The 14,672-nt window shown below is 37.2% G+C and overlaps 1 protein-coding gene across 3 annotated transcripts in view; it reads left to right on the top strand.

The window, feature by feature from the left end:
* The window catches only part of LOC128211190 (nuclear hormone receptor HR96-like), a 99,865-nt gene that overhangs the window by 52,974 nt on the left and 32,219 nt on the right, over window positions 1–14,672 (top strand). For all 3 annotated transcript variants that reach the window (XM_052915660.1, XM_052915659.1, XM_052915658.1), the window contains one exon: window positions 3,832–3,987. In XM_052915660.1, coding sequence (XP_052771620.1) covers window positions 3,832–3,987 — 156 coding nt within the window. The remainder of the gene's footprint in view (window positions 1–3,831; window positions 3,988–14,672) is intronic.

The following is a 14,672-nucleotide window of genomic DNA, read 5'->3' as shown; positions in this document are numbered from 1 at the left end:
TCTTCCAGCCAATCACAGACCATAGATTTCTGTAAGTGTTTCACACACAGCATCAGCCAATCACAGACCTCAGATTTCTGTTAGTGTTTCATAAACAGCATCAGCCAATCACAGACCTCAGATTTCTGTTTTGGTTTAACACTGCATCAACCAGTAACTTACATCAGATTTCTGTTAATGTTCTGTACACAGTATCAGCCTCTCACAGATCACACATTTCAGTTAGTGTTTGGTACACAGCATCAGCCTATCACATACCTCAAATTTCTGAAAGTGTTTGACACACAGCATCAGCCTATCAAAGACCTCAAATTTCTATCTGTGTTTGACATATGGCATTGGCAGAAGACCATACTTGTCATCTTCGATAGCCTGTTGTTTTCTGGTTAAGTTTGAAATTTTATGAAACACACTAAAATCAATTGCTGTTAAACTTAAGTTTTTTTCTACCATTGGAATTTGAATATCAACATGTATATCTATCATAACAAATTGAAATTTCATGGCTTTCTATGTGGTTTTAAATCTATCTTTGCAGTTTTACTTAGTACAGTTTTTATGCCCCCAAAGGTGGGCATATTAAAATCGCACCGTCCGTCCGTCTGTCCGTCCGTCCTTCCGTCCGTCCGTGTGTCCGGCTCAATAACTCGTGTCCGGGCTGTAACTTTCCCTTGTATGGATAGATTTAAAATAACTTGCCACATGTGTTCGGCATACCAAGATGACGTGTCACGTGCAAGAACCGTGTCCCTACCTCTAAGGTCAAGGTCACACTTAGGTGTTTATTCACAATGGAATGCTGCATATAAGGACATATAGTATAGGTTGTCGTGTCCGGGCTGTAACTTTCCCTTGTATGGACAGATTTTAAAATAACTTGCCACATGTGTTTGACATGCCAAGACGACGTGTCGCGTGCAAGAACCGTGTCCCTACCTCTAAGGTCAAGGTCACACATAGGTCTTTATTCACAAAGGAATGCTGCATATAAGGACATGGAGTATAGGTTGTCGTGTCCGGGGTGTAACTTTCCCTTGTATGGACAGATTTTAAAATAACTTGCCACATGAGTTTGGCATACCAAGTTCAGAGACAATTTAAAATAACTTGCCATATGTATTTGTTTGATCTTTAACTTTTTATGTACTGGCCTTGTTCATAGGTCAATGTCACGTTCGGGGGCATTCGTCACATACTGTGACAGCTCTTGTTCTTGTTAACATTCTATTCCTAAAGTAAACTAGGCATGATGCCATAGTTGTTATGCTGCCTTTGTCTGTTTTTTGTTAAACTATATCTTGTTCCATAAAACTGAGGGGAAAGGAGCTATCTTATTATTACCAATAATTCTAAATAACAATTTGGCTTTGTTCCATTGTAACATACAGTTTGTTTCTTGTATTTTATTTGTTTGCATAGATGATGCACTAATTGGTACACTATGTACGACTTCTTTGTAGCTGTTAAATATTTAACTATGAAACTTGGTATACATGTAAAGGCATTATATTGTTGTACAGCAAGTCCCATCACTCTCGTTAAACAGCAAGTCCCATCACTCTCATTATACAGCAAGTCTCGTCACTCTCATTATACAGCAAGTCCCGTCACTCTTGTTATACAGCAAGTCCCATTACTCTCTTTATACAGCAAGTCCCATCACTCTTGTTGTACAGCAAGTCCCATCACTCTCGTTAAACAGCAAGTCCCATCACTCACGTTATACAGCAAGTCCCATCACTCTTGTTATACAGCAAGTCTCGTCACTCTCATTATACAGCAAGTCCCGTCACTCTTGTTATACAGCAAGTCCCATTACTCTCTTTATACAGCAAGTCCCGTCACTCTTGTTGTACAGCAAGTCCCATCACTCTCGTTAAACAGCAAGTCCCATCACTCACGTTATACAGCAAGTCCCATCACTCTCATTATACAGCAAGTCCCGTCACTCTTGTTATACAGCAAGTCCCATTACTCTCTTTATACAGCAAGTCCCATCACTCTCATTGTACAGCAAGTCCCATCATTCTCATTGTACAGCAAGTCCCGTCACTCTTGTTATACAGCAAGTCCCATCACTCTTGTTATACAGCAAGTCCCATCACTCTCATTATACAGCAAGTCCCGTCACTCTCATTATACAGCAAGTCCCATCACTCTCATTATACAGCAAGTCCCGTCACTCACGTTATACAGCAAGTCCCATCACTCTCATTATACAGCAAGTCCCGTCACTCTTGTTATACAGCAAGTCCCATTACTCTCTTTATACAGCAAGTCCCATCACTCTCTTTATACAGCAAGTCCCATCACTCTCATTGTACAGCAAGTCCCGTCACTCTTGTTATACAGCAAGTCCCATTACTCTTGTTATACAGCAAGTCCCATCACTCTCGTTATACAGCAAGTCCCATCACTCTTGTACAGCAAGTCCCGTCACTCTTGTACAGCAAGTCCCATCACTCTCTTTATACAGCAAGTTCCATCACTCTCATTATACAGCAAGTCTCGTCACTCTCGTTATACAGCAAGTCCCATTACTCTTGTTATACAGCAAGTCCCATCACTCTCATTGTACAGCAAGTCCTGTCACTCTCATTGTAGCAGTTCTTAGTTATAACCATTGGGGTCACATATCAGAAAAATGCTGTTGTTGATTTTCTTGCTCAGGGTTCAAGGTCGTGTTCTATATATGGAAGTGAAATATACATTTTTTAGAAATAGACCCAGAATTATATTATGTGTTGAGGACTTAATTTGCACGTTTAGTAAGCTGTAACTTGATTCTAAAGTTTTCAAACAAGTAGAGTATCATATGGGATAAATACATAAAAAGTACAGGATGTATACAGATAGAAACTATTTTGGTTATTCATAATAGGTTTCTTAATTGTGTGTAGATATTAGTGATGTAACTCTCTTCAGTTAGTTTGACTGTAAACAGTTATCAAATTTACCCTGTTTGCTCCATATTGATTTGACTTTTAATGATATTACAAGGAAGGATCTTTACAAAATTTGATCACTCTTCTAGCAGTTTAGTGAAAGATCAATATTCAAAATGTTAGTGTCAGAAATGAATAGTTTGTGGTTTCATGCCATGCTTGTTTCAGCTGCGCAGTTGTGCAAAAATTCTACATTTCTTAGCTCAAAAACTGTTCACACTATTCACATGAGAATTTGTTCACAAGTTATCAATAACAATAGTCATAAATTATGGTGTAAATGGCGGTTTTAATAACTGTTTTAGTTTGTAATACCCTTCAATCATTAGAGGGGGCGCAACTTTGTTTGTTTGCAGCCTCCTCCATATGATAAGAGATAAATATTTGTTGAAGTGGGACACACTTTTGGGTGCTCTTTATAGTCTAACATAAGTGTTGTTACCATTTTCAAGAAATTATTTTATTCTAGTATAACTAAATATCAATGATATATTCTTGATGCAATATTGAAATGTCACATTTTTCCCTACATGTTAAAAGAATACTGATATTACCAATTTGTCTTTTCGAAATTAATATCAGAAAGAAAATTGGAAGATATTTTTGTGTCAAAAAAAGTATGCTTTTTGTTTTTTGTTTTTAAGGAACAAATCTTATTACAGTCATTCATATCTCTGTCAAGAGTATCTATTTCTTATAGCATTCTTGGGAATAAATAGGAATGAAAAGAAAAATGGGAATTACAAATTTAAGACAAAACAACCCCATCTTCCAATGGGGAAGGCTCTGACTCCTTTCCTCATAATGTGCAAATTATATAAGTATTGGGATCTTAGAAAAAAATTGAGACTGCAAACTCACGTATGATTTCAATTTCTATTTACAGGCAAAAAAGCGTGAGCAGAAAAGACGCCCAAAACCAAAAGATGGCACAGTTCTTCTCTGCCAAATTTGCGGCGACCGAGCCCTTGGCTACAATTTTGATGCCATTACCTGTGAATCTTGCAAGGCATTTTTCAGACGCAATGCTATTAAAACAAAGGTTTGTTAAACTGCTAGTATTTTGTGTTTTCTTAATACCACTATCCATATTCTTGTACCTTTTATCTTCAGGAACCAATTCTTGCATGGTAAACAATACAACAAGATGTTTATTTGGCAGAGCTTTGGGGTCATTGTCCAGGTATTGTCAGGATGTAAAAACAAGATGTTTATTTGTCAGAGCTTTGGGGTCATTGTCCAGGTGTTGTCAGGATGTAAAAACAAGATGTTTATTTGGCAGAGCTTTGGGGTCATTGTCCAGGTGTTGTCAGGATGTAAAAACAAGATGTTTATTTGGCAGAGCTTTGGGGTCATTGTCCAGGTGTTGTCAGGATGTAAAAACAAGATGTTTATTTGGCAGAGCTTTGGGGTCATTGTCCAGGTGTTGTCAGGATGTAAAAACAAGATGTTTATTTGTCAGAGCTTTGGGGTCATTGTCCAGGTGTTGTCAGGATGTAAAAACAAAATGTTAATTTGGCAGAGCTTTGGGGTCATTGTCCAGGTGTTGTCCAGGTGTTGTCCAGGTGTTGTCAGGTGTTGTCCAGGTGTTGTCAGGTGTTGTCCAGGTGTTGTCAGGTGTTGTCAGGATGTAAAAACGTTAACCTTACCCAAAACTGAAATAAAAACAACTTAAGATATTCAAACTAACTTGGTACATCTGTTGCCTGAGGCCATGAATAACAAGGCCCATAACTGTAATAATTATCGAGTTTTTTCAGATGTTGGGTTGAAAACTAACTCATGAGCGTTGGCTTTGGCTCCACAGCAATCTTGTTTTTGTTCTCTGAAAATCTGCTTGGTTTGAGATTGTTTACAAACATTTACCACATTTTATCATCGGTCTGCATGTGTCTGGGCATGATATTTCCCTAGATAGTCAGACGTCTGAACAGTTTACATATTAAACATACTGTATTTGCCTTCAAGATACTTTGTGTTACATCACAGAAAAGTAATTGTATTCCAGCGATTTTGAATGATTTGCTGATTTAAATATATCTTGTAGGTTCCCTGAAGTATTGTATAAATGCTTATAACAATTCACTTTAAAGAATGAATGTTTCTTCATACCCCTTAGATATGTTATAATTCAAAAACCATTCAAGATATTCTTATGAAATTTTGTACTCCGGTCACCTGGGAAATAAGCATGCAAATTTTTTATAGAAGGGCCTATAACTCTTTCTCTTATTACCAGCCTCTAGGAGTTTCTTTGTTATGTAAGTAATCCAAATAGAAGCACCATTCAGGTCAGAAACATGCACAAAAAAGTCAACAGTTTTTATCCAATTGTTATTTAACTTTGTCAGAACACTTGTCTTCATGTTGTCTTGAACATATGTGAATATGGGTTACCTCAGATCGAAAACTAGGTCACTAGTTCAAATCTTAGGAAAGATTTTCCCCATGTCATAATTTCAAGTTTTTATCAAATCTTTTAAAAACTTGTTCCAAAAATGTGTCTGCATTTTATCTTAGGCTATTGTGTCATCTTGGGTATAAAGCTATTAGGTAAAATCTTTGGAAACATTTTTCCCTGTTCTAGATTTAAATTTTAATTAACTTTTTTAACATATTTGTGTGCATGAAATCTTTAAAATAAAGTGTGTCATCTGGGTTCAAAAACTAGATCTCTTGGACTTTTATTTTAGGAAAAGCTGATGTATTTATGATCAGATTATATGTATGAACATATCTCTTCTTAGTAAAAGTATTGGTCTTTTTGGTTAAAAAACCAGTATCGAGCTCAAATCTTACGTTGGCAAAATTGCGTTGTCAAATAAGAAATCCGGCTTTTATGCTACGTTGCTGCATTGTCGTCTTGTAAAATTGATCTATAAGACCCACTAAGACTATGTATTTTTATTTCAATATAGATCCCAGATGGGGAAGGTTTTTAAACAATACAATAAAATCAAAATCAATTACACACCCAAGTTGGATTTTGCTTAAAATTATAGTTAAAGTTGGGATATTTACTCATAATATTTTTATGATCTTAGTTAATTACAAATTGTGACCCTTTATTGACTTTTAAATTTTAACAAACTTCATGGGAAAGTAGGATAGTTCACCATGTAAATATGTCAAATACTGAAGGCTATCTGTACAGACAGGCCTGTCCAATGAGGCCATCTGGGGGCATTTGTCACGTGTCTGTGACATCTGTTCACCTTTACAAAAAGGACAGTCTCTTACAATAATTTTCTTCAAAGGACAATACTATGATATGGATTTAGTGCACCAGTTAATTGTAACCACGGCCCCCCAAGGTCCGGGGAATAGCGAGGACTTTGACTTCCACTCCAGCAATGCCCGGGTAAAATCCCCGCACCAATGGATCCTAGGTAAGGTCCATTTCCCGCTATTTTTTGGTGCGAAGACATAACCACTGCATTCACCTGGCACTATAGGGCCACCTGGAAGGTAAAACATGGCACATTCCCCGGACTTGGGGGTTGGGGTGGGGGCCATGGTTACAATTGACTGGTGCATAATTTAGGATAGTTAAATTTGCACTAAAATTTACCTGCATAACATAATGTTGCTATACATTGTAGTTGAATCAATAAATTGCAAATGTGCATAAAAGGCAACTGAAATATTAAAACTGAAACATTTTAAACAAGAACTGCGCAAGACTGGCAATTCTGCCATTACTTAAGTTCTGATATGTTTATGGATACTCTATGCATATCTTGTTACGCTTATCATCTGACATCCTTGATCCACTTTCCTGGCTCCTGACATAAACATGAGTATCAAAACTCAAGGTCATTGCTTGTCCCAATTTGTTATATAAACACATCCTATACATTCATTATGAAATTTACATGTTAAGAGAAGGTGCTGCAAACTGTTGCATCCAAATAGAAAAAAATGATATGGATATGTTGAGAGTTTCTGAACTGAGGACACTGTATCATCAGGGACCCAACTCTTTAATGTCAGAGGCCCAACTCTGGGTCATTTATTTACCGTCCAACTCTGTTATGTCAGAGGCCCAACTCTGTATGATGAGGGTCCCAACTGTGTAATGTCAGAGGCCCAACTCTGTATCATTAGGGGCCCAACTCTGTGTAAGACTATGAGGCCCAACTCTGTATCATCAGGAACCCAACTCTGTATCATCAGGGGGTCAATCTCTGTATCATTAGGGGCCAACTCTGTATCATCAGGAACCCAACTCTGTATCATCAGGGGGTCAATCTCTGTATCATCAGGGGCCAACTCTGTATCATCAGGGGGTCAATCTCTGTATCATCAGGGGCCAACTCTGTATCTAAGGGACCCAACTCTGTATCATCAGGGACCCAACTCTGTATCATCAGGGGGTCGATCTCTGTGTTTCATCAGGGGCCAACTCTGTATCATCAGGGACCCAACACTGTATCATCAGGGGGTCAATCTCTGTACCATCAGGGGCCAACTCTGTATCATCAGGGGCCCAACTCTGTATCGTCAGATGGCCAACTTTGTACAATCAGGTGGCCAACTCTGTATCATCAGGGGCCATAATCAGTAATCGGTTACTTGAGTGGAACCGATTATCGCTAGTCAAAGTGGAACCGATTCCCAACACTCATCGTCAGAGGCCTAACTCTTTACAGTCTAACCTGTATTTAGTGTCAAAGTGGCTGCCTCAGACAGGTGGCCACATAATCCAGGTGAGATTTTTAGGCCATTTAAGGTTTTTATATGTCTTAACCACCACTCAGCATCACCATCAACATCATCTCCATCATCATAAAAGATGTTTAAATACAAATGTAGATAAAATAACTTCATTCCAAAATTATAAATAAACAGATAAACGTTTATATATTCACGTATGCAATTAATAGCAAAAACGGAAAAATTCACCCAAAGTCAGTCAATGATTACATACACAACTGCATCAGCAAGTTTTTAAAGTTATCCTTCATTTTCATTTGCTTTACTCCAGACTCTATTATTTCAGCGTCAATCACTTGTGGTTTGTCTTACTGTCACCCATTATCAAAATTTAATAAAAAAATCAGACACATTTCATTGTAAATAATTGTTACAAAAAAAAAGAATTTTGTGACTTTGAAAATTAAAATGAATGTGTTTCATACCTTCAAGTGAGAATGCAAACAGTGAATTCACAATAACCGATGGTTTTGTCGGTATTTGATCATCAACTTTGTAATAAATAATGTTTATTCAAGTATCCATTCATTAATTGTGTTAATTATGATTAAATCATTCACTTACATGATAAAAACATGATTTCCCCAGGAGTGTTCAACACAAAGGGCAATCATGTGATGTGATATGCAATTTGATTGGATGAACGTTCGTCTGTCTGTCCGCCTTTCGGTCCTGAGAATTACTTCAAAACTGCTAATGGGATTGTTATAAAACTTTTGCCATAAGAGGAAGTGCAGTGCACAAGAACCATAATCCTATCACGCATATTTATGAAGTTATTTCCACATAACCATGCATGTCCCAGCCATAATTTCAAAACTGCTGATGGGATCTTAATAAAACTTTGTAAAATGATAGATGGTAATAAGAGGCAGTGCAGTGCACACACACCATTATCTTATCATGTATATTTATTAAGGTTTCTCCCCTTAACCATTGTTTCATTATTGGTGCTTGCATACCCTGGTCTGGGTTCTTTTTTCAAAACCACTGATGGGATCAAAATATAACTATAAATATGTAAATAGATGGCCAGGAGAGATAGTGTTGTATACAAGAACCATAATCCTGCCCTGGATATATTTTAGTTAACTCCCCTTAACCTGATATTTCTCAGAAATGGGTACTTAATTAATGTCTGGTCCAAATCTTGGAAAATACTGAATGGATTGAAATGAAATTTGAAATGAAGATTGATGGCAATAAGATGAAGTGCATAACAAACCATAATCATGCCCTGCATTTTTTTAGTTATCTCCCTTGAAACTTCCTTATCTGAGTTTTTGAAAATCAGAGTGTGTTAGGGCAATTACATATCTTGGATATTTGTGAATTTCATTTGGTGCTTTTTTGCTTCATTTTTTTTAAATTTACTGTAAAATTTATTTCTTTAACCTGCCCATATCTTTACAGGTTATGTTTTTTTCCATGTGTGTATAATAATGCTACAACAATTTATCTTCTACCAGCTCATTGTATTATTATAATTTCTGCCTTTACGTAGAAAAAGGGTGTATGGGGGCATCCATCGCTTCCGAGTGATATTTTTGTTTACAAAGGTCCATATAAGACAGGATTAATTGTCATCATAACCCTTTATTCTTCAGTGGGGATGTTCAAAAGGTGTTTAAGATATTCACATGATGTAAGAGTACTCTACCAGTGTGGTACATGTGCAGTAAGGCCCATAACTCTTAATAATTGTCCACAAATGCCTTGATTGACTGAAAATGTTTGCACTGTTCTTGTGATCCTGATAGTGAGGGACATGATTTTACTACAGAAAATTAAGTGTCAGTCTTCCTTATGATAATTGCTCCATTACCCCAAAGCTTAAGGGAATCACTAATCAATGTATGTCAATTACCTATAATACTTAAAGAGATTTTGTTTTAACACAGGTCTCTGCAACTAAAAGAAACACTATAGTATTAACATCATACTTTTTATTACATTGGTGCTAAGACACATTGCTGAATATGCCAATACATTAAACAAGGGACCAGCAGGTAGCCATCATTATGGACAATGGCCATAATTTTGTGATAATTAGATCTCAAATTAGAATAAGCAAAAAAGTATTTTGTATAAAGGTGAGAGAGTGTTTACATCCTCTAACAATAGAAGGCAGTATCAGTAAACAATGTCGGGGGAAAAAGTTTTTGTCTACTACTTGTAACCTCTAACAACCAGTACATATAAAATTAAATGTGATATGAGACTTCCTTAATTCTTCAAACCCAAGAGCTTCACTGCAAAAAGGGGTAATGCACTCTGTGATCATCTCCCCTGTCCAACCAAGGGGCCTCATACCATCCCCAAGGCCCAGTCCTTTGTCCAACCAAGGGGCCTCATACCATCCCCAAGCCCCTGCCCCTTGTCCAACCAATGGGCCTTATACCATCCCAAAGCCCCTGCCCCTTGTCCAACCAAGGGGCCTTATACCATCCTGAAGCCCCTGCCCCTTGTCCAACCAAGGGGCCTTATACCATCCCGAAGCCCCTGCCCCTTGTCCAACCAAGGGGCCTTATACCATCCCGAAGCCCCTGACCCATGTCCAACCAAGAGACTAAGGGGCCTTATACCATCCCCAAGCCCCTTCCCCTTGTCCAACCAAGGGGCTAAGGGGCCTTATGCCATCCCCAAGCCCCTGCCCCTTGTCCAACCAAGGGGCCTTATACCACCTCAAGACTTAGACTATTGCTTTCATATGTTTCCACTCCTGAACATGAATCACTTTTCTCTGTACATCATCATGAAAGAACTGAGTAAAAGCAGTTATTAAGTTCTTGCATGAAGATGATGACATTGTGTTGTCATATTTACCTCTGTATCATGAAATTGTTTTACCAACTTGAAAATCTGTATAAAAACACATGCATCTGTTGTTTCACATAAAAGCTTTGTTGTGCTGATTGGAAAAAAAGTGTGTTTTCTCTCTGTTAAAAAAAATAATCACTCTAAAATGTCATTAGAGCCTCTTCTAGTCCTCCTCCATTCCAGTTTTTTTGCTGATCAGTGTTTCTGAAATGTAAATGACAAATGCAACAAAACAACACTTTCTAATTCTGTACTTCATTACTATATGTTGTTGTTGTTTTACTGATTTGCAGCTTTAGATTAGAATCAAATGACAGTGCAAAGCTGTCATCTACATTAGCTTTTTTAATTGGATCTGCCATAGTTCTTCCATTCTTATTTTCAGCTAGGGATATAGAGGGGAATAGTTTGTTTCGGTGTAAGATCATTAGTCAATAGCTATGTTTCAGAGTTGCAAAGATACTTTTATTCTTGTAGTTGCTTACTTGATATAACCATTGAGTGTTTTCAACCATGCATTGTCCACTGGATATAACCAGTGAGTGTTATCCATCATGCATTTTTCCACTGGATATAACCAGTGAGTGTTATCCATCATGCATTGTCCACTGGATATAAGCATTGAGTGTTTTCAACCATGCATTGTCCACTGGATATAATCAGTGAGTGTTATCCATCATGCATTGCCCACTGGATATAACCATTGAGTGTTTTCAACCATGCATTGTCCACTGGATATAACCAGTGAGTGTTATCCATCATGCATTTTTCCACTGGATATAACCAGTGAGTGTTATCCATCATGCATTGTCCACTGGATATAAGCATTGAGTGTTTTCAACCATGCATTGTCCACTGGATATAATCAGTGAGTGTTATCCATCATGCATTGCCCACTGGATATAACCATTGAGTGTTTTCAACCATGCATTGTCCACTGGATATAACCAGTGAGTGTTATCCATCATGCATTGCCCACTGGATATAACCATTGAGTGTTTTCAACCATGCATTGTCCACTGGATATAACCAGTGAGTGTTATCCATCATGCATTGCCCACTGGATATAAGCATTGAGTGTTTTCAACCATGCATTGTCCACTGGATATAACCAGTGAGTGTTATCCATCATGCATTTTTCCACTGGATATAACCAGTGAGTGTTATCCATCATGCATTGTCCACTGGATATAAGCATTGAGTGTTTTCAACCATGCATTGTCCACTGGATATAACCAGTGAGTGTTATCCATCATGCATTGCCCACTGGATATAACCATTGAGTGTTTTCAACCATGCATTGTCCACTGGATATAACCAGTGAGTGTTATCCATCATGCATTGTCCACTGGATATAAGCATTGAGTGTTTTCAACCATGCATTGTCCACTGGATATAACCAGTGAGTGTTATCCATCATGCATTTTTCCACTGGATATAACCAGTGAGTGTTATCCATCATGCATTGTCCACTGGATATAAGCATTGAGTGTTTTCAACCATGCATTGTCCACTGGATATAATCAGTGAGTGTTATCCATCATGCATTGCCCACTGGATATAACCATTGAGTGTTTTCAACCATGCATTGTCCACTGGATATAACCAGTGAGTGTTATCCATCATGCATTGCCCACTGGATATAACCATTGAGTGTTTTCAACCATGCATTGTCCACTGGATATAACCAGTGAGTGTTATCCATCATGCATTGCCCACTGGATATAACCATTGAGTGTTTTCAACCATGCAGTGTTATCCATTATGCATTGTCCACTGGATATAACCAGTGAGTGTTATCCATCATGCATTGCCCACTGGATATAACCAGTGAGTGTTATCCAGCATGCATTGTCCACTGGATATAACCATTGAGTGTTTTCAACCATGCATTGTCCACTGGATATAACCAGTGAGTGTCATCCATCATGCATTGCCCACTGGATATAACCAATGAGTGTTATCCAGCATGCATTGTCCACTGGATATAACCAGTGAGTGTTATCCATCATGCATTGCCCACTGGATATAACCGGTGAGTGTTATCCATCATGCATTGCCCACTGGATATAACCAATAAGTGGATTTAAAACTCTCTTTTTTCTTGATTTAACAAAGTAGTGTGTTGTCAATATTTATTTTTGTGATTTAAATGTTTTTTCTGTATTTGAGACCGAAATATTTTGTCCCATTGGTGCAAAAAGGTACCAAGCAACATTTTCATACTTTCGAGTAAATTGAGTTTAAAAGTTTGGCAGTTCCTAAAAAATCAGAAAACGATTTTGCGACTTTGAATCTTTTATCACTTATCTGAAATGGTTTATTTAAATTGTTCCTTGAATTGCATAACAATACAATGTATAATTAAGGTTAAATGTGTATCATGGTACCTTCTTGCATAAAGTGATAAGGTAAAACAAATAATGTGAAAAGGAGCCATATGGTAACTAGTACCTTGTTGCATAAACCTCAGTTGGAATAATCAGATAAAATTGCATGCTATAAGGTGCCTTATGTCATATGGTACCTTATTGCTTGATGTTTTAGGCATAAATGTCAAACACAAAACATAAGAAATGTTCATTGATCTTTAATATTGCAACATTTGGTACAATATGTCAAATATAAGTGATTATATGTATAGCATTATATTATATTATAGTAAACGTTATAATAATTCATTTATGGTGCAAAAATTTGAACTAAATTACAATTAAAGAACAAGGCTATGTATCATAATTATTAATCCCAGTTCAGTGTAAACGTTTATCATAATCATTACACATGTAAACAGTTTTGCATTGCACACTGATTATATGTATACACAAGATAGTGTTCACTGTTTTCCGCACAGAAATTATACATGAAGCTTATACCGTTATATCTTCATCGTTTGATGACTGGCACAACATCTATGTTTGTTATGTTGACATTAAGTGAGAGGTGAAGAAACGATCTCCTTTGTGCAAAATTTCCGTCTACTTTGTTATGGTCGGTATAGCTATCTCTAGAAATGAGTCCATTTCAAGTGAATAGTTCATAAATACACTTTTAGGTGAGGATTTTCTTACCTAACTCAATTTAACATGTAGCCACTTTCTGTGCATACCAGAGGTCACAGTATTTTCACAATTTCTTGTAGTCTACCACATGGTTGAATTTGTTTGGAACCACAACATACAGGTTTGTCTTTCGTGTAATCCATTGCGACGAACACACACAGACGTTCTTATGCTGTTTCTATAGTTGAGTGAAGAGAATCACATTCCATTTGAGATTGTCCTGACACAAGGAACTTGTGACAAAGGGGTTTGAGTTTTGGTACTTGAAAGTGTGAACAGAAAGGATAATATTACATACTGATTTCTGTTTTGTCAGAGATGTACACAATCTCTTCCACATAACCTTTTTAACAAACTTATATAGTGTTTTTATGAGACATGTAGCTACCTCGGAGGAGCCCCGTTTGCACCCGGTCTTGTTCCAAAGGTGACAAAATACTTCTTTATTTCGCAACAAATAAATGGTCAAATGGTCACATAGTTTTATACAGTAGCTTAGCTCACTGACTTACGAAAAGAGAGTTGTAAAGCCTAAGCATTGCCTGTGAGTCCAACGTATCAACGTAAACACTACTGAAAGCTTTTGCTCTCTCTTTGACCTTTTCCTTCTCTTCTATTTCTTTTACTTTATTAAACTGAAAGTCTTCGTATTCTTTGGTTAAGTTTCATTAGTACTACCATTTGCTTGCTAACCTTCTTCCACACTCGAAACATTGGTCCTGTTTTGGCTTGTAGAAACAATGATTGTAAGATTGTTCTTAACTTTTTGATTTCTCTGGTGAACTGTGGTACCCTATGGGCTTGTTTGAACAGAATGTTCACTGGTTTTCAACATAATGTTACACAGGTTTTTTACTTCTTTCTGATACATCATTAGTTATAAATTCATTTTATCTTTCTTTTGGTGCTCTGAAAAGGCAGTTTCCATCTCCATGGACGTTAGCTCGCTTAAGTTCATTGCTGACAAGAAAGCTAACCAGTCGTGATATGTGTGATTGTTTGCACTGTTTTTAACGTCATACTCATACGCTTTGCTCTTTCCAAGTGGCTCTAATTGTAAATTTTATTGTCTGTTTGCATCTCCTATTTTGTAAGAGTGTTATACTGTTCATTAGTTTTTGATGGACAT

Source organism: Mya arenaria, chromosome 12 (assembly GCF_026914265.1).
Source record: "Mya arenaria isolate MELC-2E11 chromosome 12, ASM2691426v1".
NCBI lineage: Eukaryota > Metazoa > Mollusca > Bivalvia > Myida > Myidae > Mya > Mya arenaria.
The sequence above is the reverse complement of the archived record's forward strand: the minus strand, read 5'-3'. Positions and strand labels throughout refer to the sequence as shown.